This window comes from Amphiura filiformis, chromosome 5 (assembly GCF_039555335.1).
Source record: "Amphiura filiformis chromosome 5, Afil_fr2py, whole genome shotgun sequence".
NCBI lineage: Eukaryota > Metazoa > Echinodermata > Ophiuroidea > Amphilepidida > Amphiuridae > Amphiura > Amphiura filiformis.
Window position 1 is genome coordinate 45,987,532 of NC_092632.1, and position 26,696 is coordinate 46,014,227.

General features: G+C 36.5%; 1 protein-coding gene across 2 annotated transcripts in view; it reads left to right on the top strand.

Moving 5' to 3' along the window:
• Positions 1 to 22,641, top strand: part of LOC140153234 (tetratricopeptide repeat protein 39B-like) — a 43,868-nt gene extending 21,227 nt beyond the window's left edge. For both annotated transcript variants that reach the window (XM_072175923.1, XM_072175924.1), the window contains 13 exons: positions 2,256 to 2,360; positions 4,563 to 4,771; positions 5,785 to 5,917; positions 8,295 to 8,394; positions 9,313 to 9,378; positions 9,696 to 9,804; positions 12,383 to 12,510; positions 13,505 to 13,666; positions 14,723 to 14,929; positions 15,282 to 15,391; positions 16,583 to 16,702; positions 18,351 to 18,467; positions 21,170 to 22,641. In XM_072175923.1, the coding sequence (XP_072032024.1) occupies positions 2,256 to 2,360; positions 4,563 to 4,771; positions 5,785 to 5,917; positions 8,295 to 8,394; positions 9,313 to 9,378; positions 9,696 to 9,804; positions 12,383 to 12,510; positions 13,505 to 13,666; positions 14,723 to 14,929; positions 15,282 to 15,391; positions 16,583 to 16,702; positions 18,351 to 18,467; positions 21,170 to 21,596 (1,993 nt within the window). In that variant the 3' untranslated portion in view covers positions 21,597 to 22,641. The remainder of the gene's footprint in view (positions 1 to 2,255; positions 2,361 to 4,562; positions 4,772 to 5,784; positions 5,918 to 8,294; positions 8,395 to 9,312; positions 9,379 to 9,695; positions 9,805 to 12,382; positions 12,511 to 13,504; positions 13,667 to 14,722; positions 14,930 to 15,281; positions 15,392 to 16,582; positions 16,703 to 18,350; positions 18,468 to 21,169) is intronic.
• The last annotated feature ends 4,055 nt before the right edge of the window (positions 22,642 to 26,696 follow it).

Consider the following 26,696-nt stretch of genomic DNA (forward strand, 5'->3'; position numbering starts at 1 on the left):
AAATTGAGGCACGCATCATGATTAAGTTCCTGCATTTGAAGGGTTAGGCCTACAATGCTCAGAAAATCTATGATGAAATGAAAGCAATCTACAGTGATGATTTCCCATCATATGGCACTATTACTTTTTGAAAAAGGAATTTCCAAACTCACAGATGAGCCAAGAAGTGGGCGTCCATCACTTACGGATGATGCGCCACAGTGAAAAAAACTCAAGAAAGTGGAGGATCTTATCACGAAAAGGTTATGCGCCTACTTCCCATCTAGCGCCACCTGTGAAGAAAGTAAACATACTTGTGAGACCATTTTTGGACCATAATGTACATAAGGAGCAGTGATTACACTGGCAAAATTTCATCGGTATAGCTCTTTCACTTCTGTGTGATGTCAAAAACTTTTGGATACCCCCTCGTAAGTCTGAGGTTTTTCTTGTCCGCAAAAATGTTGTTGACACAGTGACTAAATCTGTATTCATATTTCAAAATTTGATTTGTTTTCCCCTAAAAGTGATAACATTTTAGCATCAGGTTTAGTGATTTTGAACCGCTTTAAAAATAAATGATTTATTGGCATGGCATTTTTTATAGGGCTGTGTCAGATATGTTGAGAATTTAGATGAGACATTGCCTCATTTTGATAGGTTGGATACTCAGAGAGTCTTCATAGCAGTAATTTACAGATAAAAATCTATAAAAATTAAATGTGAAGTTTACCGCTTTCTAAAATCCATGTTCCATGTTGTAATCCGTGTTGTAAAATTTGTAAATCTGTGTCATGAATAAAGCTTTAAATGTATAAACATTAACAATGATATTAATGTCACAATACAGTGTTCAATATCGCGATCAATACATTCTGATTGGAATATTCTCACGATAATAGGCCGACTATTATGATGTTTGGAGGGATATAGGGGTTCATGCTTTGGTAATATAGCTTTATTTCGGTATTATAAACAATATTTTTATAATAAAAATTGACACACACAACTTTTGATTGTTTTTAACATTTATTTCTCTTATCTTTTAATAATTTTTGTCACGTCATACAAAAATGTCACTTTCCGTGTTGTACCTCCGATTCCGTGATTTTTTTCTGTTTTCTGTAAAACTTCTGACTCTAGTGAAGACATTGGGATTTCAGGATCTGGAATTTATTAATAATAATGGTGACTTTTTTACTAGAAGGGCACATCCAGTTTCAGAAAAAACAATTTCATGTGTAGAAACAATGTTCAACTTGTTTTACATCATTAACACAGCTACCCGGGGTGCTGCTATTATGATTTTAGGAATTTCCATTTGCTAAGCCCGATTCGTTAACATTTACATTATTCTGCATGTTGTACATGTACAAACACCTTATTTGTATCCCGTTTATATATTTTTCTCATAAATGTATATCACAGGCCTAAAAAAAAATAAAAACGGTAATATGTAATTTTGTGAAGTGAATGAAAACATTTTGCAATATTCTTTAGTCTTGTGTCCTCTATCCTTCCTTTCTCTCTCCAATTCGTCCGGTTAATACCTTTCAATCATATCACATATTTCATATATAAATTGCATACATTTTGCTTTGTGAACTTTTTTTGAAGTTGTGATTTTTTCCCGATGTTACATTTTTCTGAGCATTATGAAGCATCTTATCTTCATTTTGTGAAAAAAGCTGAATTTAGAGTTAGATTTCTGCTTTGTAGTGACAGGTGGGCAATTGCTTGTATGCATTCAACCTAACCATATATAGTATGTGTCATCTCAAGTTGATAGTAATGCCATGTTGGATTTTGCAATGGCATAATTGTACAATGTTGTAATGTTGGCGAGTTTCTAATTCTCCTAAACAAAGTCCCCTAATCTGATCCTAAACATAAGAAATCAACTACAACTTGTAATCCACCTACAATTTCCCCAAGAGCTAAACCACACCCCACCTGAACTATTCCATTGCTATTTTATTAGTGCTTGATCCTGTAACTCTTTGTGCAGGGGCATAACCATGCGAGCAGTGGGTAGGGGCAGACTTCCCTCTTGGAAGAATATTTTAGGTGAAATTGGGTTGGAAATAAATAAATAAATGAGTCTGTGTCCTCTCCAACTTGGACAAAAATTTCAATAAGTGGGCTTCTGTCCACCTTGATGGCTAGGCTGGTTATGCCCCTTGCCACTGCCAGTTGTGGCCTTGTGTTTTTGACTGAATTAGGATTGGCAAGTGTTCTATATTTTAATCCTATGATGTCTTTTGATTTTTATGCAGACGTGACAAAATGGACCTGCAAAGTGCAATAGAAGAAACAACATGTGCCCTGAATTTATTTCTGAATAATCATTTTAGTGAAGCTAAAGCTCGCATGGAACCATGGTAAGATGAATGTGCATGTGTGTCCTATATTGTCAGTGTTTGCATGTGTTTATTATACACTGGTGTTGGGTGTCAAACGAGAATTACCAGACTTTTCTCGGCTTAAAGGAATACCTACCTGCAACAGGAGATTGTCCTTTTATAGCTGCAATGGACTGCAGGTAATGTAAAGATTCGGTTAATGCTGTTGCCCCCATTGGTGGTAGCTACAACAAAAGTCTAGGTTTACTGTAGTTGCAAGATAGTGAGCAAATTAATGTGGTGTGGTGGGGTGTGTGGGGGCTTGTAAACACCAGTCGGGGACATTTTGCAATCTATAACGGACAACCGGGGACTATTTCTCCATACATACCCTTCCCATAGAAAAGCTCAAAATGCAATAAAAACAATGGGGTATGTACCCATTTGGATATATGAAGTGCATGTTCAAATGTCCCTGGTTATGCAGACAAAAAATGTGTATGTACCCAATTGTAACACAGAACCTGTGGGGGGGGGGTGTGTGTATGTGGGGGGGTGTACCCAATTGTAACACAGAACATGTGGGGGTGCATGTACCCAATTGTAACACAGAACCTGTGGGGGTGCGTGTACCCAATTGTAACACAGAACCTGTGGGGGTGTGGGGGTGCATGTAACCAATTGTAACACAGAACCTGTGGGGTGTGGGGGGTGCATGTAACCAATTGTAACACAGAACCTGTGGGGGTGCATGTAACCAATTGTAACACAGAACCTGTGGGGGTGAGGGGGGTGCGGTGCGTGTAACCAATTGTAACACAGAACCTGTGGGGGTGCGGGGGTCACGGTGTGTGTTTCTCTCTGTCACAGTTGCCTGTTTGACTGCCTCTCGGTCTGTTTAACAAGGGGAATGTGAGAATTTAGGTGGTAAATTATACGTAGATACAGGCTACATACAATGCAGGAAACAGAATGCTTTCTAACAGCAAATTTATCAAAATAAATTTTCAAAAAGTTATTCCAAACATTTGCCCACATAATACTGTAGTGTTTTAGAGATACATTTCAATTGAGGCATACTATTTAGAAACAAAATCCCAGGATGAGATTTTGTGTTCATTAATATCCTCATATTACCAGTAAATTAGTATACTAAAAGGTATTATTGCAATACATATTGCACTTTGGCTGGCTTAGCAGACTGTGATCATGTATTACTCCTAGTTGATTTCATTCTTATGGTAGTGTAAACCTTAATGCATTACTGTAGGCAAGTAATGTAATGAGATCAAGCACGATGCACTGTAGTTTGTCAAGGGAAATCATTTATTCACAATTTCAAATTGGTATATGTTAACCCATTTTAAAGCTACCATATTATGATAAGATTTCCCTCATTCCTGAGAAGTTGGTATTCATTAAAAACAGACAATTAGACAAACACTTTTGTAGCCATATCTCAGCATTTCAATGTTGCCCCCAAGTTATTAGTTCTGCCTGATCTCATCATATGTACCATTAGGCATAATTAATTTGAGAAAGGGAATGCTTACATTTTCTGAGGGTAAATGGAGCAGAAATTGATGATGAATGTATTTGTAAGTGCGAGAACATGCCCCTACTTGTCTTTAGATTGGGGGGGGGAGCATTATCAAACACCCTCCTGATGATTAGTAACTTACATATCCCATGCCCTACATGTCTTTAGATTGGGAGGGGACATTATCAAATCCGCTCCCCATAATTTGTAACTTTCATATCCCATGCATGATCTTGCTCTTTGATATCATAATATTGCTTAAATGTCACTATTTCACTGGTGGGATGTTAAACATTTGATGCTATAAACCTGGCGTGACTTAGAGAGTTATATATTGTTGCCTCAATGATATCTGTCTTCTTTTCATTGCCAAAAGGGTATCAGTATCTGCAAATAAGTATATATTATGATTGTCATTAAAACAGATAATTCACAGATCCAAAATTTGAGTTGATGTTAGATACCGCAATATTTGTTATATCATCAATTGAGGTATGTAACACCAACCCAAAATATGGATTTGTGCAAAAGATTGAATTATTGGCTATCAGTATGAGGGTGAGTGTGAATATTAAAATTGACATATAAATATTGTAATGCATGTTATTCCTATCTTGAAGGGTGAGTGGTCCTCTTTCACAAATTGTTATATTATTATTAAGTTAATAATTATCTTGTCTTCCTACTTTCTGCTATTACAGGGCACATGCAAGTATGTACCATGCATTGGGGTTTAGTACTGTGTGCTATCTGCAAGCTGTTATGACCTTTGACCCTCAAGATATTCAGACTGCTATCCAATGGGTGAAAAACTCCATAGATGTAGCTAACAAATTCCGCAAAAGAGGTGGAATGGTCAACTCTATGTCAAAGATGGTGAGACGACCAAACTATGACAACTACACAGATGGTAAGATTTGATCAAGTCATCAATCAGTCAGACAGTCGCCCAATCATCCATCCATCCTACTTCATGACGACTTCCATTCTGCCCCGAATCCCTCTTATTGTGATGTCCTACAAATTGTGCAAGTATGGGCTGGTTACTGCTGGCTATTACTACTGGCTATTGACCCTTGACTGGGGGTACTTTTGCTGTGGTTCGAACTAGAACTAGAACTAACCCCACCCCACCCCACCTTTCAGCCAGCCTGTATGTCCCATTTTCAGAGGCAAAAAGGTAAAAATAATGTGTTAAACATACTGAGAAAATAAGTTCAGTTGTGAATGTTTTGGCAGTGACAGCCTGCACTATTTTAGTCAGAATAACAATCTTCCATTAACAGTTCCTGAAGTGTTCCCCTTAGGAACATTTAGACAAGTGATCCCTTACATTGTAGGTCATTAGTTTGTTGAGTTCTCAAACTTTTTCACACAAAATGACAAAAACAAATTCATGTTGTGATGTAATGTTGAGATACACTTGTTTCATAAGGTATATTGCTTACATATAAGTGATCAATAGTAGGTAAACGTGATGCATGCTAGGAACGAATAAGGCTCAAAAGCTATCAAATTAGTCACCCTCGATGTATAATTTGAGCCCTTTTCATTCCCAGCATGCATTACTTTTGCCTACCGATCGATCGCTATCTGCAATATACCCCCGGGAATATACCTTATGCTGGTGAGTGTGCATGTGGTAATTGGATATTTCTTTCTTTCAAAGGACATTATGTTTTGACTCAAGTTATGTATACTCAGTGCTGTATTAATGTCGATTACCAAACGTATATTTGATTTGATTTCAGATGAGGTCCATAGTGAGTTATGCTATGCAGAGTCATTACTAGAGAGAGCCATATTAACATTTATACATGATTTGATTTGATTTCAGATGAGGTCCATAGTGAGTTATGCTATGCAGAGTCATTACTAGAGAGAGCCATATTAACATTTATACATGATTTGATTTGATTTCAGATGAGGTCCATAGTGAGTTATGCTATGCAGAGTCATTACTAGAGAGAGCCATATTAACATTTATACAAGATGACAATCTCATCAGCTTCTTAAAGGGAGGTATGAAGATCAGAAGTGGATACCAATCATACAAGTAAGTGAAATAGTGTCATTTAGTGATCAAGCATCCATGTTTACAAAATGGGATGCAATCTTATGCAACAAGGCCAAATGTGGCAAATTGAAATAAAGGCAAAGATATGGAGCAAAAAGACAATAAAATATATTGGCAATGTAATGGCTTGTTCATAACTCTTGCACCAAATATGCGATAGTTACTGGGCAGGCTGATGACGATATGTAGGAGCCATATTTTCAAGATTTCAACCATTGGCCTGGTTGGATCAAGATTGTGTCACAAATAGAATTTAATTCCATTTGGAAAATGCTACATTGTCATATAAACATTGAATATATGTCAATGATCAACCTGTATAATGTCTGTTGTTTGTTGACCATTGTTTCTCACGTGATGTGATTGTAGTCTTTCCCTCCCTCATCCAATGGGCTATTCCATTTAAATTAGTCAGGGTTAATCATTTTGAAACCCATACTCCCTTTGTATTCTGGCTTTACCTATATCTTCCACAGGTGGAGTGAGTATTTCAAATAGAAGTTACTCAACTGTCTATTCTATTTGAAACTCATACTCCCTCTGTGGAAGGCTTTAGCTAAATCTTCCACAGGGGTAGTGTGGATTTCAAATAGAATAGCCCAATGCTTGGTTAACCCTCTCAATGTGGGTGTCGACTGCAGATGACTAGTTCCAAATTTTCTTTGAAAATTCAAATATTTCAGAATTGTACGCTTGAATGACCATATTTGGAATCAGCATAAAAAAATGCATTAAAATGAGTACAAACAAGCCCAGTATTGGTTCAGTGATTCATGAGGTAGCTCTTGATATTTATTTGGGACTTTTCATGTTGAAGCCTGTATATGGCCAGCACCCAAAGCATTCACTATGGACCACAAAAGTCTCATCCCAATGGCATAGTCCAATAATCTCAATTACATAATCATAGTGCAAAATTTGACCTCAAGTTGCAGAGTATGAGTTTTTGTACCCAAATCTTCAAAGGTCATTCAATGAATGTACAAATGTATTGGGGTTTAAGAACTGTTTCCCTGATAGATGAGCATGTTGTGGATCCTAGTGATTAAAACATGAAGCTTATCAACACTAAAACAAACTACCATACTCATAATATTAGTGTCTCATGACCCTTCTCCTATTGCACATTATGTGATCCCCCTGGATATATTGCAGACATGATAATTGAATATGCATTATCAAGTAGGCTCTTGAATTTCTGGTGTGATGAATAAGAAGATATGGAGGAGGCTGAGAGTCAGAGTAGATTCCATTAAGAGCCACTTGTTGACATAGGGAAGAAGCGAGAGAGTAGCTATTACTGTTTTGTATTACCGTATTCGTCCGAGTATAGTCCCACATTCGAGTATGGTACCACCCCCCCCTATTATTCGAAAAATTCCAGAAATTGTAAAAAAAACAAAAAAACAAAAAACTTTTTTTGGTTTTTGAGTGTCCCTGGATGTAGACCTAGATGCTAGGATCATTCATGGTTGACCTAAAAAAAAAAAAATTCAAGATGGGTTTTTTTTAAATTGAGTATAATCCCACCCCAATTGTGAAAAATTTTCACCTAAAAAACGGGTGGGACTATACTCGGACCAATACGGTACTTAGACTGACACATACTTGGTTGAGAGGTTGGAAGATACAATGTCCAGATGTGTAATGTATACACATGGGTGTAAGGTTTTTCCCAGAAGTGCTTGATTTCTAGTATTTTGATGTTTTATGCAATTTCCTGAAGTTCCATGGCATTGTCCCAATATAGAATTGTTTTCTATGTTTGGGCATTTTTAAATTCTTATTTTGTTAGCAATTTAGTTGCAAACTTATATTACAAATAACACCAACTATATTTTCTCATATAAATTTTACAGTATAAGTTGTATACATAAAAAGATCATGCATTTTTCTAGCAGAATTGACCAATTTTAACATTTTGGTACTTATACAAAAAAGTGACAGATTTATATAGTGCAATTGCATAAGATGTATACTACTTTGGCCCAAGGCACACCTTTAACTCTTTAACATCATTCTGAGATGCAGCTCTACACAGGTGCAATACCCTAATCAGCCTACATATAGAATTACCATAGCAGCCAAGATCAGCTCCCCGAGTTTTATATGGATAGATAGGGACAAATAGCAGTAAGTTCCTTGTCCAGGGGAATTTCGAGCTAGCTCAATAGTTCCATGAGAACAGAATTATGACATAGCAAGTCTGCAGCATGTGTGTGTGTGTGTGTGGGGGGGGTGTATTTTCTGATGCATGCTCATATACATGCAAAAGAAATCATGTCTCTACCACAATTGAATTGATTTTTAAAGTCATCCTATAGATAATTGTCTATTCTATTTTGTCATTTTGCAGGAGTTGTGTACACATGTTAGAAGACAGGAAATGGAAGGACAAGACCTCAAAAATGCATTTTGAAAGTGGTGTTAGATTCGGGATTGGATGTTTCAACTTGGTAAGTAGTTGATAAATGTCCGTATCATGAATCCTCTTCAGCATTCTACCAATGTGCTGTGTGTATAAAAACGGTTTACTAATCAACTGAGCTGATCGAATAGAATCATGGATTATTGGCATCTTGGTTCATTTTAAGGATAGTCAATCATGCACTTCACTTCACACTGAAAGTGGTGTTAGATTCGGATTGGATGTTTCAACTTGGTAAGTAGTTGATAAATGTCCGTATCATGAATCATCTTCAGCATTTTGCCAATGTGCTGTGTGTATAAAAACGGTTTACTAATCAACTGAGCTGATCGAATAGAATCATGGATTATAGGCATCTTGGTTCATTTTAAGGATAGTCAATCATGCACTTCACTTCTGCATCTATATGCCCAGAACATTTGTCTTCTATTAGTGGGAAAACAGTTTGTACACAATGCAGATTTGTGACACAGCTTTAACTGTCATAAGAATAGCTTGGCTGGGTAAAAAGTGAAAATACATACATGGTTGGTGTAATTGGGATTGAGGTTGAGGTGATTACACTCACAATTGTACATGTAGTAGTTAAAACCATGATGGCTATGCTGAACACTTCTCTTGTACTACAGAGAGCTGGCTGAAGAACAGGGAGAACCTCAGTCAAGATTGCTTACCCTAAAAGACCAGAAAAAAAATTCATCTGACAAAACCAAGCTTCTGTTTCATCAGTGAACCACTGACTTTATCAGAGCTGGTGTTATTGTGACCATTCAATAGCTGACTAGTGGCAAGTTATGTCACTTTCGGTAATGATATAGATTTAGTTGCAGTGGATCATAAATGTGACGTTCATAATGCTCCGCTCCTGATTTCAATTGACTTGAATCCATTGTGATTTCTCTTTCTAATTTTACTCAATAGCAAGTATGTTTTTGTAATGTTTCAGATGATATCAATGTTACCAAGAAAAGTCTTGAAGCTTCTAGAATTTGTTGGTTTCTCTGGAAATAGGGTAAGTAGTTGTTTTTTACACAAAATATCTGAAATTGTTAGGAAAACATGCAAGATAAGTGTGTACAATTCTAATAAGGTTTTTTTATGAAGAATTGAAAAAGGAAGGAAATAGAAGTAGTGAATAATGAGAAGTTCTATTCACTTGCATGTTACTGTCTGTATGGATAGGAACCTCCAATGTCAAATCAGGTATCCTTATTATGTTACTGTAAGTCTTACCACTTTAGCACACAAATATATTTCTTACAAAAATTTCGATTTGTAGAACTTCTGATGTAGTGAATCATGTCTCATATTTTGTTCATATTTACACAGCAATTTGGATTAGCAGAGTTAGAGACAGGAAGTCAGCTGCCAAGTTTAAGATCACCTCTCTGTTCATCAGTACTTATTGGATACCATTCTATAGCAACATATGTCTTAGGTAAGATGCACTAGGATTTGGATAAAAATGTTCATGGTTGTTTTGATGTGTGTTTGTAAGGAAAATTTTATTCCTAAATGAGCTGTTGTGAAATAATTGTAAGAACAAAGATCTTTCTATCGTCTTGAAACAAACTATGAAATGAGGTCTAAAACGCAGTTCATTAACATCATCACGATATTGAGGAGCGAAGTTCACATATTCTTTGATTCCTTGTCAAAGAGTACTAGACTATGCCATAGTCGAATTTTGATTTAAATAAAAATATGTTATTATTAATCATGATGAACGCATCCTGTTGGAGCTCAAAATTATACTGAGGTGTATTATAATTAATAGTAAAATGGTCATAAAGAGTTTATATAATTAGTGACAGTAAAAGAAAGTATACTTATGTTATTGAATGCAACATATCTTGAATAATGGCTCACTTTAATACTGAACAATTCTGATTTTGGAATCTACCAGTTTATTCGCTAAGGCCCAATTAAAATATTTGACTATGTACTTTGACTTTTAAGCAGAACTTTGCCTTGGGACTTCGTTCTCTAAAACACACTGTCAATCATACTTGTTTATCAATCAAATCTAACCACAAGCACAAAGGATGGTGGTACAATATGCGCTAGATGCGTACATTCATCCACCAACTTTCGCGCCAGCTCAAAAGCGCCGCATTCCATAGATAGTTGTGTACCATGTATAGCTAATGGTAATGGCACATGCCCGGAGGATTTAAACAATAACGAGATCTGATGCATTACATCATGACCAATTTTAGTTAGGCCAGAAATTGGCCTTACTCTCCATAGAGTCCCGTGTTAAAAATGTTAACCGCAAGTCAAAGTCAGTAGTCCACTTGGGAAGCTAACAAACAGAGGGAGTACGGTGACTGAACTAAAGATCAGATGTGAAAATCTATCAATTGTGCACAAATTAATTAAATCAGAGTTTTAAGCTTAAATGCAATAGCCAGAATATGCACAATGGGCAAGTGGACTACGGAGAAGTCTATGTCCGTACTCATTGTGTAATATGTGTGTATATAGAACTGCACCCATCGGAATGATGTTAAAATGGCGACCTGCGGGATGGTGTTCTTTCCCCATGTGGCACCAGAAGATATTTTCAATCCAAACCACCCATCGAAAGTGACCTGCTCCCACAAAATGAGCATAAAGTTACCAGGGCACTATAATAAGACAATAATAATAAGACATTTATTAAAAGCGCACTATTACACACAAAGCGGCCTCTAGGCGCTGAATACATAATACACATAATAATGAAAATAATACAGCATTTATAAAAAATTACAATACTTATCAATATACAAAATATGAATTTACCTTAAAATTAAACAATAAAAACTGTTCATAAAAAAGCAGGCCAGCTGCACATACACAACATCAAGGGCATAAAACATAGCAAAAACACAACCATCTCCATCCAAGGATGGAGACGCCTGTGTAAGAAGCATGCGAGACCCACCGATGTAGCACAAGTGCCAATCCGTGGGCATCACATGCCCCTCAACATAATTAAATATAATGACACTTACAATAAAATTATTACACTCAAAGAAAACACTACTCTCATGAAATAAATAGCATGGCAAATAAATAAGCAATAACACGACCACCTCCATCCAAGGATGGAGGCGCTAATAATAAGAAGCATGCTGAGACCCACCGATGTAGCACAAGTGCCAATCCGTGGGCCTCACATGCCCCTCAACATAATTAAATATAATGACACTAATAATAAAATTATTACACTCAAAGAAAACACTACTCTCATGAAAAAAATAGCATGGCAAATAAAAAAGCAATAACACGACCACCTCCATCCAAGGAAGGAGGCGCCTGGGGAAGAAGCATGCGAGACCCACCGATGTAGCACAAGTGCCAATCCGTGGGCCTCACATGCCCTCAACATAATTAAATATAATGACACTTACAATAAAATTATTACACGCAAAGAAAACACTACTCTCATGAAATAAATAGCATGGCAAATAAATAAGCGAAAACACGACCACCTCCATCCAAAGGATGGAGACGCTTGTGTAAGCAGCATGCGAGACCCACCGATGTAGCAAAAGTGCCAATCCGTGGGCCTCACATGCCCCTCAACATAATTAAATATAATGACACTAACAATAAAATTATTACACTCACAGAAAACACTACTCTCATGAAATAAATAGCATGGCACTATAGAAGATAAAAGTCCATTAAACGTGGCAAAATTCAATAGAAAATAAAATAAATTCTGGAGGAAGCACTGATTAATGAAGACCAAAGCAACGAGCCATCCTTACATATTTGGTATGATTTTAAAGGGTATAAAATATGGATTTCAAATCTGGAATAAAAATAAGGATTTCAAATCTGGAATATCTCACAAATTTATATTGTCTTTCTTTTTGTGCTCATTTTGTGAGAGCAGGTCACAATCTCTCTTCCTGTGTATTTCCTTGTCTATCTGTCTATTTGTGTGAATGGCTATCTTTCTGTTTGCATGTCACTATGTTTGCCTCATTTTGCATACCTCTAAATCGTCTCTCTGTTTTCAGGTATGGCTGATGGTGATATACAATATGCAAAGGACGTCCTGCAACCATGCCTATATAATTATCCCAAAGGTGTGATCTTCCTATTTTATGCTGGCAGGATAGAAGAAATCACAGGAAACATGGATGAGGTATGCATATATTATTCGCTGTAGAAGTGACGTCATAATCGGATTAATTACCATAACAATAGATGAATACAATTTTTGACTATATCATCTTGCTTTTCAAGCCAGGTGCACTCATCACCTGTGTATGTCTGCAATTATAGATTGAATACAATACCGCTCTTTTCAAAGACACTAATCTTACAGGTGCGAGTGATCAGCATGATATAGTTCAATGCAGAGGTACTTATTGCAAGTGAACATTATTCATTAGCATGTTTTACCAGGAAGCTCCTGAGCTACTTTGCCAGTTAACACCACACATGCTAACTCCAGGTGCTAAGCTCTGATGATCTGCTAGATCCCATGACCTTGTGGTTGAGATACCAAGATCAAACCTTAAGGTTGGTCTTAACCCTGGAATTATGGAAACTTTTGGGCCTCGTCACTGCTAAATTGTTGGTCTGAAGTATAAAAGTATACATATTATTTAGAATGGCAAAGACTTGATGAACCCATCTGTGAAAATCCCCCCAAAAACATGTTCTTGGTCCAATTTTTGTCGGACACAACATAACAAACAAATTCTTGAGTAAAAATTTTTTGTTATTAATTTTCTCCAAAACTGAGCATTTTTGCCCAATTTAACTTCACAGATGGATTCATCGTGCCTTTGCCATTCTATATTTGTATGCTCTTTCTATATTTGTATACTCTTTTATACTTTAGACCAACAATTTAGCAGACATGAAGCCTAAAAGTTTCCATAATTCCAGGGTTAAGACCAACCTTAATCAGTAATTGAAACTCAGTTGTGCAATACGAAGTCTTTTAGCTCAAAGCCACGCCTATTATATAATAGTCATACCCCTATGACTAGATATTCCTCCATCTCTCCCCTAACACAATTATTGGACTAACCCATTTTAATTTGACAAAATATTTATCGATGCTGTCCAAAAAAATACCCTTTGTGTGCGACACTTTACACCTTAGTATCGCATTGTTTCACTTACAGGCAATAGTGAAGTTTGAAGAGTGCATAGCATCACAGCATGAATGGAAACAATTCCATCATCTTTGCTACTGGGAACTCATGTGGTGCCATGCCTTCAAAATGGAATGGGCTAAAGCTAGCAACTATGCAGACAAACTATGCCAAGAAAGCAAATGGTCAAAGGTTAGTTAGTGGAATGATATCAATGGAGTGTATTACAATATGTGATTTTATAATTCACCAACAGTTACCACGATATCGACCCCTGCACCTTGAGTTAGTACTAGTAGTGACATATGTAAGAGCATTTTTTGCTGTTCCCAGTATCGAATTGTGTGCGTTATCATTCTGAAACATAAATGTATAACATGTGTACAAGGCCATTTTATCAGACACTTATGACATTACTACCAATCTTGAGCTGACGCAAAGTATTTATAGAGATGAGTGGGTAGAGTTTTGTAACACTTACTCAAGTCATTCTGACAATTTTATAAGCAAGACAATTTGACAGTTGTCTACCCAGTGGCGTGGGCAGGGGGAAGAGTGTCCCCCACAGAAATTTTTCGGAGATGAAATGGGGCCAGCAAAGAGTAAATTGTCCTTAAAATGACTAAAAATGGGACAACAAAATTGACAAATGGAGATGAAAATTTGGCTTTGCCCCTTCACACCAAAATCCTGGCTATGCTTGAATTATAATGTGCAAGATGGCATACTGTGTATTGTATTTTGGCTTGAAGGGGAACACCAAACTCCATCAGTTGTCTACACTGTGCATGTACTTGTGTTATGCTTCGTAGTGTGAATTGATGAATTTATACTTACCGTGTTGACAAATGAGGGCAGCAGTCCAAGAATTGGTTAAGCCTGGTAAAGATACTGTTGGTACATTGTACTCTAATTAGAGCACATACGTGTAATCCCTTGGCATGAGCCAAATTTGGTAATATGCCATATTTGTTGTATGTCTATGAGTGGAAATTAACTAAATGGAAATACAACCAGTCTGAAGAACATTTGGTATAAACTTTGTTAAACTTTGCACTTCCTCATTATCCATGATGATGATGACACGTGACTTTTCAGTCACACTAGTATATTGGCATTAAACTTTTCTTAGGTCAAATTCACCCACTGCAGATGGACATAGTACAGGATTGTGGTAATTGCCATAAGCTATCCCAGACCTATTGGGTCATTAATGTTTTTCTTGTTTTTGTTCACATTTTATATTAGGCTACTTACTACTACCAGCAAGCATCATTCCTGGCAATGCAACAGAACCAATCACAACAATTACGGGATAAAATAGTCCTGATGTTTCACCAAGTACCTGAACTCAAGCAAAGAATAGCTGGAAAGTCTATACCAGTCGAAAAGTTTGCTGTGGCCAAGTCTAAAAAACATCTGCTGAATGGCATTGATGAAACGCTAGCAGGACTGGTAAGGTGATAGGGATGTGTGTGGGGATGTGTTTGTAAATGCTGTCAATCAAGGACACACACATGAAAAATCTGTGTAACAGTGGATGCATAGGAATTGCAGATGTTCACACTTTCTGGATAGTGTTAGTTGATCAAAAACAGCATAAAAATGCATCATAAACAATGTACGCAGCTAGTGGTAAAAGCTCTTAACAGTCCACAATAAGTTTCACTCCCAGAAGATTTCATCATATATACCATTCAATACTTATTGATGAATTTATGACTGTTCTCACAACAAATATGTTCACTTACGTGAGCTTTCAGCTTGCGGTCGCTATACCATACATATTTGTTTATTTATGTTATAGGAGCTGGTATATGTGTGGAACGGATTTTCAATTCTTGGTAAGAAGAAGGAACTTGTTGAACCAGTACTTCTCAGGGTAGAAAATACACTCAGGGAACTGAAGAAGAAAAAAAAGGTTTGTATGGTTCAGAGTCAAGTAACCAATTTTTTATCTTAGCGAGTCAATGACATAAATGCATTGAGGTAGCTTTTTTGTGTGCATCTATGCAACGTCTTTAAAAAGCATGTGTGTGTACGCCAGAGCTATGAGAGAACCCTCGTGATTTAAAGCTGTCCCCAGTGAAATGCGACTGATGTCACTGATGTCTCCCCAAGATGAAAAATAGTAAATATAAAGTACATGTAGGTATGACTTAAACCACTATTCTAAGTAGTATCAATAGTAGTACACTAATGTGTAGTCCCAACAGGATCAAACAGAATGAGTTTTTCAAAATCTGTTTTAACTGAACATCATCGCCCACTTTGTCGGTGAAAATAGGCTGAAACCTCTACAAAATATTGGAATTAACAGTATTCGTCTGATTCATATAAATAATAAATCTGAATGGGAATATATGTTGCTATAGTATTCGGTAAGGTTCTTCAGCAGTGCTCAGCTACTCTTCCTTATAATCGTGCAAAAAGAACGGTCACACAATGCTACGCAGTTTGTTTGGCGAATGAGATGCTAATGTGACGTTGATGTGATTCAATAAGCCAATCCTAACTTCTGTGTTTATGGTGTAAACAGCACCTGAGCGGAAGACTGCTGAAGGACCTTGCCGCATACTATAATTAAATGAAAAATAAATTGACCACTTCAGTTTGTCATACAGTAACTCGTCATCTCAGGGACAAAAGATCCGCTTAGAGCTCATATTGAAATACCCTACCACATTTTCACACAGAAAGAAGGCAGGACTCCCCTTGCTAAGCGCGCGCCTCAGGAAAGCTCGGTCATAAAACGGATGGATTATATGCATCAGTGATACACCCTGCCCAGGATTTTAACAAAAGAAGGGCTTAGAAGGCTAGCACGGGAAAGCTGCAGGATGGCGCACACCTTCCTGTATAAGGGAATTTCGATATGAGCCCTTACCAGGGTTAATTGCATCTCATTTAATGACAATGATGTAGAGTTGGCTCAATGTTTTTGTAGGTTATAAATTCTGGGACTTGAACAACCATTTTTTAACAAACAAGTGAATAATGGCCGGTCTAAATACAAACTTAAAAAGCTAATGTGGATTATTACTGTGTTACTATTGTGTTAAATGACCCATATTTGGCCACTATTAACTTGCAATACTTGTCATTTTCAGAAGCCAACCCATCCTATGTAGATGACTACTGCTTGGCTATGTTACTCAAAGGCATGTGTCTCAAGTCATTGAATAGACCGTCACAAGCAGAACTATGCTTCCAAGATGTCATTGACAAGTAAGCAATGGGAGTAGATAGTATGTATGTACATTAATTTGAAGTTACCTGGGAGTGTGTCATGCACATATATATTCTATTCTGTTATATTGTGATTGATACTCATATATTTGTTTTAATGTTGGAAACATTCTAGACATATGATAGACTGGAATGTACTGCCTGAACATATAGTTAACATATCAATCACCTCAACATTTAAGATCGAAGTTACAGATCACCTAAGAAGAAAGCAACTACAACAAGCATAAGCAACCTACGCGCCCTCACATCCCTTCGTGCTTGACTTCATGTATGGCAGCGTTGCGAAGTATTCTTCAAAGTCAAAGATGTATGAACCTGAGTTTGATTGTTTAAAGCTGAAGTTTTCATTTCAATGGAGCTGTTATCAAAGAAATATAAATCAGCTTCAAAAATGTATTTATTGTACTTACTTCGTTCATGTTGGTGAAGACTTCTTCAGCCATGTGAATATTTGGCACAATGCTATGAAATTGTTATTCATCAAAGACCCCTTAAAGAAATTAATTAAAAAATGTTTGTCACATGTATATCAGGCCATGACATACCTTTGTGGCTGATTAAACAGAATCAAATTAGGCCAAAAAAATAATGGTTTGTCTCAAAGCTCACAAGTGGTTTGAAAACAAATCGAAATACAATTTTTTTTAATTCCCGACTTTTTCATGGTATTTGGAGAAAAAAATCTGATTTTCGCCGAATTTTTCTGGAAAAACTAAAAAAAAAAAAAAAAAATTTAAATAAAAAAATTTCCGCATTTCTTTTTTTCCAAATCTCACGATTTTACCAATGCGCGCGCGAGCTTTGGGACAAACCTTTTTTTTTTGCCTTATGTGCTAAAAAACCAAAGGTTTATGGTAGTAAAGATGTGTGGGTGCAAAGATGGTCATCATCTTCAACTGAACTTAGAAAGCAGCATATTTTGTTTATTATTTTACATAATTTGTAGTTAGATGGATTGGACAAATCTTAATTCATTTAGCCAAGGATCTGACAAGCAGTGTTCGAATTAAGGAAAAATAAATGGTTGTGCCACGGACAACCAGATTACAATTTATGGTTGTCCGTCTAAGTTTTTGGTTGTCCGTAGGCCTTCAAAGGTGACTTTTGGCTACAGATAAAATTTATGGTTGTCCGGCGGACAACTGAATCAGTATTTTTGGTTGTCCGGCGACTTTTTAGTTGTCCCGGGCGAACGGACAACCAAAATTTCGAACGCTGCTGACAAGAAACTATGGTAGTTTCATCCACAGGGGTGTCTATTCTTCCAGAAAATCGAATTTATTCCCTCGTGCTACCGCGCTGTGGCCACATCCTTCCCCGACCTGAATCCCACAAAAATGGACCCTAAAGGGAACATTTTAAAATGTTTTCAAAATGTTAGTGTAAAATATTTTATGTTGGTTGCTATCTACATGTACTTATTGTTTCTTGTTCCCTCCCTTCAGCCCCAACTGAATGTAGGTGTTTGTCCTTTGTTTGTTCTTTTTTCCCCTTCCCTTTTTTTTCTTTTTCAAAAGACAAAATTCTTCCCCAAAGGGGTAAAATTATTCCCACCCCTTTGGGGGGAATAACGGAAGAATAGACGCTTCTGTTCATCCATATGTGTTCTGTTCCATTCATACAGTGAGACAAAAATAGACTGTGACAACTACTTGGCCCCATATGCAACAATGGAACTTGGTTTACTCTACTTGAAGTATAAGAGATATCAAGAAGCTAAACTCTTCCTCAATCAAGCAAAGTAAGTGTGATATTAAATAGCACTTGGTTTACTCTACTTGAAGCATAAGAGATATCAAGAAGCTAAACTCTTCCTCAATCAAGCAAAGTAAGTGTGATATTAAAGCCTGCTCCGTTTATTTGGCTTTTGTTACTTCGCGCGTCAATAAAGTCCCAACTCACGCATGCGTAAATTCACATAAGTGCTAGTCACACATTACGCAACACAGACCTGGCGTAAGCATTGTGCCCAACAGCGTGCACGCCATTCGATATCAATACATAACGTTATGAGTCTTATTTTTTCCGCCTATAAGCCGAACAAACTTTAACTAAAAGGTCTGTCATACCCAACAATTTGTGATTTGGGTTTTCAAGTAGTGGTGAGTGTCATAACGTTGATGGGGTCATTTGAGTTAAGCCTATATCATTGTAAGGAATCGCAAAGAGAGTATTGTTTTTATTTTCATTAGCGTACATTGAAACAATGCTCCTTGTGACTGCTAAGTATAATATTATGAGCATTGGGTCATGATCATATTGAGCTAGAGCATTTATTTGAGCTCTATGAGGTAAACCATAGCAGGTTTTAATAATATGAATGGTCTTTATATAATGTGAACAGTATCAAGATGCAATACTTCGGTATTTGGATAACATAAATTATAAGTAAAAAAGAATGTGATACACTGGGAAACCTTGTTGAATTTCTTTTTTTAGTGTTATTTTTATTTTGTACTCTCATGATAAATTACATGCAGCACCATTATTTGATGTAAGATAATTTGCATTTGCCATGACTTTGGGACCTTTCAATGTACTTTTTTTCTGACCTACAGTCTCTGAAAAATGTGTTTGAACACTTACTCTCATTCCTATGTTCTTCTTACCATAGTGCAAACATTATATGAGTCACCGGAACTAAAAATTATAATAGTGTTCCCTCATTATTCATATTCCAGGCCTTGCTGTCTAGCATCATGCTAGTGAGTGGTTAATCACTCGCTAGCATGATGCCATGCCTGCCAACCGTTCCGATTTAATCGGATCCGTTCCGATTTTTGAGGGCAAAGGTCACAAAAATCAGAAAAATCCGATTTTTGAAAATGCAAAAACATTCTGGCCCAAAACACGGTATTTTTCCAGCTAAAAAGGAAGATGCAGATATCAATTACTGCTTTATTTTTTCTTAGAATTGTTTTTGAAGCGTGCAAAAATTTGCAACTTTTTCCTATTTTGGCCCAAAACACTTGTGTTTATCTGGCTAAAAAGAAAGAAGCAGTGGTCAATTATTGCTTTATTTTTTCTTAAAATTTTTTTTTCGATGCGCGGAAATGTTTATCCGGCTCAAATGGAAGATGCAGAGGTCAATTATTGTTTTATTTTTCTTCTTAGATTTTTTTTTAAAGCGCGCAAGTGTTTTTTGGCTAAAAAGGAAGATGCAGAGGTCAATTATTGTTTTATTTTTTCTTCTTAGAATTGTTTTTCAAGCGCGCAATTGTTTTTCCAGATAAAAAGGAAGATGCAGAGGTCAATTATTGTTTTATTTTTTCTAAGCACACAAGTTTTTTCTATTTTGGCCCCAAACACTGTGTTTTTCCCAATAAAAAGGAAGATGCAGAGGTCAATTATTGCTTTATTGTTTCTTCTTAGAATTTTTGGGAAACGTTGCCTATGATTGTACCCAATCTAGGTTTCTATCTTCCAGAGTTTGAAATGTTTTGATTAGTACTTGCCATATGATGAAAATATTATTTGATCAACTTCAATACATATTTTCATCTTTATTTAGTGTAAGTTTTTGTAAGCCTAATGCAAAAATGCAAGCAGTTTGTAATAACTTGGGAAAGGCCTCAATGGCTCATAACAGCTGATTAAAAAAAAACAAAAAACACAAAAACAACCAACTAACACATTCATACATTATGTTTACTAGTGCTTTTGTTTTCAACATACAATGGTTCTAAATTGCATTGTTCTCATATTTATATATATATCAGATTAAGGGCGTGATCACAACAGGCACTTTTGATGTAGGGACGTGGAGTCGACCCTACATCGAAACCACTTCCCGTCTATCTAGTGTGAACACAAAAGTAAGTGGATTCGACCCTACATTAACAATGTGGATCGAAACCACCTGGTCGAGATAGTTTCGACCCTATGATGTGGGTGAAATTTCGTAATGTGAATGCGATAATGTGGAGTCGATCCAGATCGACTCCACATATACCGGAAGTGGCCGTGGTCATCACTGACTGGATGCGATCACGTCTAGGTTTGAAAGATCATTCATATCAATATGAAACATAATATGCTCTGTTGACACCCTCTCTTTTCATTCTCATGGATTAAGTCTAACTTTTTCATGATAAATCGAATAAATTAAAAAGTGCTGAAACTTGGGATTATTCGCAATGAGCAATATTTAGTGTCTTTGGCGAGTGGAAAATCGCTTACTACAAATCGAGTTTGGGCGAATTACAACAATTTACAAGGGTGTAGGGAGTATCATTTCCAATAAGGCCTTTAAAGTGAACAATTTTCTCTAAGATTGTAGCATAACACAGGAAACAAGCATTGGGAAAATTGTGAACATGTTTATTACTTATTGAGAATACAGGTAAACATGTGTACAAGATATGATATTGACATCATTGAAGATGATTTCTACGTAGTGTAATAAATATTAATGATAAATGCATGGTTATTGTTTCCCATCAGGACACACAAGAAATACATGCTGGAAAATCGACTTCATTTTCGACTGCATGCAGCCATACAAACACTCAAGTCCAAGATGACAGGAGCAGAAGATGTTGATCTCTATGACGATGAACCCGATGCAGCTGCCGCACAAGCCCCATCATCACCGGATGATGAAGGATTCTCATCATTACCGGTTACACATGGCAACGGTAACCATAGTAATGTAGAGACAAAGGGAAATGGACCCGTAGAACCGGCACCAAAAGCTAGTCAAGATCCAGATGGTAACAACAAAGTGCCAAGTATAGGATCAAATCAAGATGAACATGTTGAAACTGAAGAGGCTATAAATGGTGATAAATCGAACACAAGCATGGATGCCAAAGAGAAAGACTTAGCTGAAGACAATACGGAAAATAATAATGTGCAAACAGCTACGTGATAGTGTCCAATGACCGAGTGATGCATGTGACACAATGCAGCGGTATTGTTATCTCTGTGCAAACACACTGCGAGGGTTGATAAACAGAAGGACGTAGCCCAAAAATGGCATTTTGAGTTGTGGGACTTTTAAAAATATAGGCAGTTACAGCCAGAAAGCCTTAAGTTAGGGTGTTCCAGCAGTAACAACCATTAACATGAAATAAGGCTATTTGGAATTGTTTATGAGGTTTTGAGAATCTGTGAGTGTTAGGATTATTTTGGTACTACATCTCAAATTGCCAAAGTGAGTTACGGCCTTCTGGATGTCAACCCTCAACTGGCTAAAATGGATGTGTCTCAATTCTTCCTCTACTGGTACTTCCACAGGGTAGATGTAAATTTCAAGTTCAACAAAATATCTAATTTATATTTTAACTAATATATTTATTGAAGAAGTGCAAACACTTCCTGTGTATAGTAGGCCTATATGATACAAAGATGCACAAATATTGACATTGTCTTACAAATGAATTTTCATTTGGGTATGAATGTTCATTTGGGAAACACACAAAGCATTTCTTGAATAGCTTAAAATCTGTATCAAGAATGTTCCGGTTCTTGCTGTGATCATTGTCCCCCCCCCCAAGTGTGATATGTACATGCACAACACATCTGTACATGCCTGATAAAAAGAAATTCAGTTGCACAATTTGGATCCGAGTTTTTCGTGTCACCCTATTGTACATGCAAAAGGCCACCAACGCAAACAAGCACATTGTGGTGGACACGCAGCAAATAACTCTGAACAGTTATGATACAAGGTTTAGTAATCTTAATCAGGGGGTTCTCAATAATGTGATCTGAGGTTACCAAATCATGCAATTTTAGAAGACTTGCTATGATTATGACAATTTCTTGTCGCATAGTAACCAATGGTTGAGATTGACAGTGTAGCAAAAAGGACACTGGCAATGTGAAATTTGGTCCAAATTTAGTCACATTTTGTTGATTTGCTCTATGATTTAGATTAGATGGCTGGACTCAAAATAACTATTTTGGATTGTTGGGTTTGAAGACAAAAATAATGTACCGTTAGCATCTGTTCGCAAATGCCTCGCAAAATCTAACTACAGTTGGCATCTTTAAGCGACCTTGAGGATTACAAAGGTGTCAGCATGTAGTACTTACAGTTACTGCATGTTATTGACACAATGCATGACTTGCATGATGCAGACAAGCATGCACTTTAATTCAATGAAAGGAACAGGGCAAAATAATCAGGAGGTAAACTTTCTTTTTGCCTTCCATTAGCAACACATAAACATGGCGGACTGAGTCCAGGCTCTGTAAATCTACTCTTTTGATTTAGGCTGAAATTTGTTAGTAATGTCAGGCTGAATCAGTACCTTAGCTTACTCTGTACTTGTAGTTTGGGGCAACTATTGCATACAGCATACACAGCTCAAGGCCTCAAAAAATTGTTTGATTGGCGTAACCAGACCGACCCTAAAAGTAGGCTTTTTTTTTTGCCAAAAAAATTATTAAAAAATTAAAAAATTAAAAAAATCAAAATAAATTTAACAAAAAAGAAGAAAAAAGCTCCACTGCTCAAAAAAGTAAAAAGAAAAAAAATCCCTACCTACTTACTCTATTTACCTTTTTAAAGTTACATCAATCAAACAATTTATTTTTGAGGCCTAATAAAGCTAAGGAGACTCTTGTTGGTCTTATGATGCTACTCAATATGTAGATCACATACATCAAAATGTGTGACATGAGTAGTGGAACTCCTTGTGAATTTTCTTCATTATGTAAATGAAAAGTTTGAGGGGTCAGTGACACAAAGACCCAACTCCATGTTGGCCATTCTGAGAAAAATGAGTCGAAGATAATGGTCCACATTGACTTATGTAGTTAAGTCTGTTTCACTGGTCAATGATTTCAATTGGGTGCTAAATGGAGTTACTTCTATGTGTTTATTGGAAAGTGCTCATGTTTCTGAAAATTTTGATATCAAAATCTCATTTTTGCAAAAAATGGAATTATTTCTTTCTGTCACTGACCCCTCAAGTTTACCTTTATTGTATTCATTATCATAATAATAGAGCAATGTTATGGAAAAGAAATAAGCACCGCAAGTGAAGGCCTAAATGCCATATCATACAAAGCAGTCGCTACGCTCCGTGAGACTGCTTAGTATAGTAAAGTATGATATGGACTTAAGTCTGTAGGATACTGGCATATATAGGGCCAGAACTGGTTATGTCTGAAAATTTATATTGTGAGAAGTTTGAATCTTCTTGAAAAATCAGAATCTCCTGCAAAGGCAATGAGTTGTTAAAATCATTTTGATATATCAGACTCAGCTTCTACATGTAACACAGAAGCTACCTCCAGTACATCCTAAACAGGTGGACTTTAGTCACAAATAACTGTACGGTCAGTGGATATAGCCAGTTCTGGCCTCATATAACTTAACAGCTGCATACACAGCTAATCAAGTATCTATATGTGACACAATCAAGCAAGAGAAGTCATTTTGTCTCTAAGAACAAATCTGAGATATGACCAGATGGTCAGAATTGTTGCACCTGTTTTCAGAGTTGTCTGCAATATGATCTTGAGTGCTATAAGGGTTCATTTTGGTTGATTTCACTGTACATGTTAAGTGTTATAATGTAGCCTTTTAAAATATACATCAGAATGCACCTTGAGGATTAAGGATATGTTTATTGTTGCTTTTGTGTTTTTAAAGTTTGGATTTTCTTCATAAATTTTTATACAAAGATTTTTTAAGTATGCAATTTTGACATTCCCCACATGAAAAGTAATGAAAATTCAGAGTGACCTGAATTGTTCTCTTGAATTCTTTTAAAATATTAAGACAACTGGATTGGTGGTTAATTGATTTTAGTACCATAAACAGGGGTGACTTTGGACACTGGGGTGACTTTGGACATGCATGGGACAGGGTTGCTTGATTTAAATCACTTGATTTTTAAAAAATCATTGATTTAAATTTAAATCAAGCAACCCTGTCCCATGCATGTCCAAAGTCACCCCAGTGTCCAAAGTTACTCTGGTTTATGGTATGGAAATGTACCGGTACTACTTTAAAAATTTTTTTTCAAAAATGGTAATGTTCTTCAAATATAATATATACCTTTGAAAATCTTGGTGGCAATCAATTCAAGAATGTTTTCAATCAAGTGTGAGAATTTCTGCATCTTTAAGGGTTTACCGTCGTAACTAAACTTATCGACCAATTTTTTTTAAATTGACATATTTTGTACATTAATATGTGTAGATAATAAATCAGTAAAAAAACAGGGGTGCGGACCTCACTTTTGAGCTACAGCCGTTTTAAAAGAGGTGTACATTTCCAAAAATCTCTGTACACTTCAATGGCAAAATCAGCAATTTTCCTAAAATATGCCACCTTTTGCGTTGTAGAAAAAAATTGTATCGATCAAATTTTTTAAATTTTATATATGTTATGAAAAAGAAAAAGCTCTTTAAATCGCAAAAAAAAAATGGGAAACCGGACCTTGTTTTCAGCGTAAATTGACCAAAATAGGTCAAAAATGCATTTTTTCTGCGACACCATGCGTAGTTAATTGCGTACATAGATATTTTGGTGCGTACCAACGCGCTGGTATAATCGCGCGATCTGATGCCGGATAAGCGTTCGTTTACGCATATGGCCACAAAAAAGGAATTGTCTGTTTACGCAGGAAAGTTTTCACTGTAAAAAAAAGTTACCTAAGAAGTTACCATATTAAATAGGAACAATTATTCTAATGATGTCGATTATTAAGACTTCATGCCTTAATATTCTTACTAATTTGGTGTATTTTGGTCATAAACGGGTGTAAGAAAGACTCCCGTTCTGCAATATGCAAAGATACCCGGTATTGGACCAAAGAGTTATCAAGTTACACAAAGTGAGGAATTTTCAGCTTTCACCATGTTTACCTGACTCGATCGACCAAAAAGAGGATTTATTAAAGCGAGGCGTTTGACATCATGGCCGGAAGCCTACAATTATTATAGGCATAGGCTTACTGACTTAGCATGCTTAGTGCCGTTTTACCGAGAGGAAAACTTTTTTGGTCACAAAAACTATATAATACGGAATTATCTCGAAGTGGATTCATATCACATAGCAGTTCAATTACAGCAAAGTTAAACACTGGGTTACCTATAGATGACAAACGTTTGGCCTATTAGGCTATGATATTATTTTTGTAAATGTATACGACACATTTATTTAAAATTATTTAAAATTGAATAGTTTTAACGGTGTTGTCTATATCGCATGCATTATGAATTCAGTGCACGAAGTAGGCCTAGGTCTTTACCCAATAACACAAAATGCTTTAAAGATCTAAATGTTGGATTATAAACTTACCGTGTGGTGCATTTCATTTTGAAACGTTCTACCAACGTATAACCTTTAATAATAGGCCTATAATATACCGGTAGTGGTTTCCCAACATTTAGGCCAAAATATTATTGAAAAGAATTAACCAAATTATCCAACACTCGTTTAGGCTGTTTTAAAAAAAACCCTTGATTCTGTGTTTGTTGGGTAGGCCTATAACTTCATACCATCTATTGGACCCTATATACTGTCGTAAGGTCCAGGTCAGTATCAGTGGAAGCACGCTGGCAAAATTTGTTTTGTAGGCCTACATGTTATATTTAAGCGGCCATCTTTCTTGCGCTCAGCAAACATTGTTTTCTTTATTTTGTGGCCCTGGTTATCGCGGTGCGCAAAAACAGCATTGGCACGCACAACACGCATCGTTCTCTGCGATGTCTGCAGCATAACGCCGAAACACGACGCTTGAGTACGCACGCGTTGAAAAGAGCGCGCAATAGTCAAGTCGAATCGGGTGACGACGGAAAACCCTTAAGGCTCCTGGGTGCTAAAGGGAGAAGTTGTGTATCTTCAGTGTAACTTTCAGATGGAAAACAGCCGATTCTAAAATTCTGTTGCATTAACAAAATTAAAATTGAAGTATTGAAATGTCGTCAATGTGAATTATTTCTCCCACATTGAAGCTGGTCCTATAGTGAAGGATCAATTTATTTTGTTTTTATTTTGTTTTAGTTT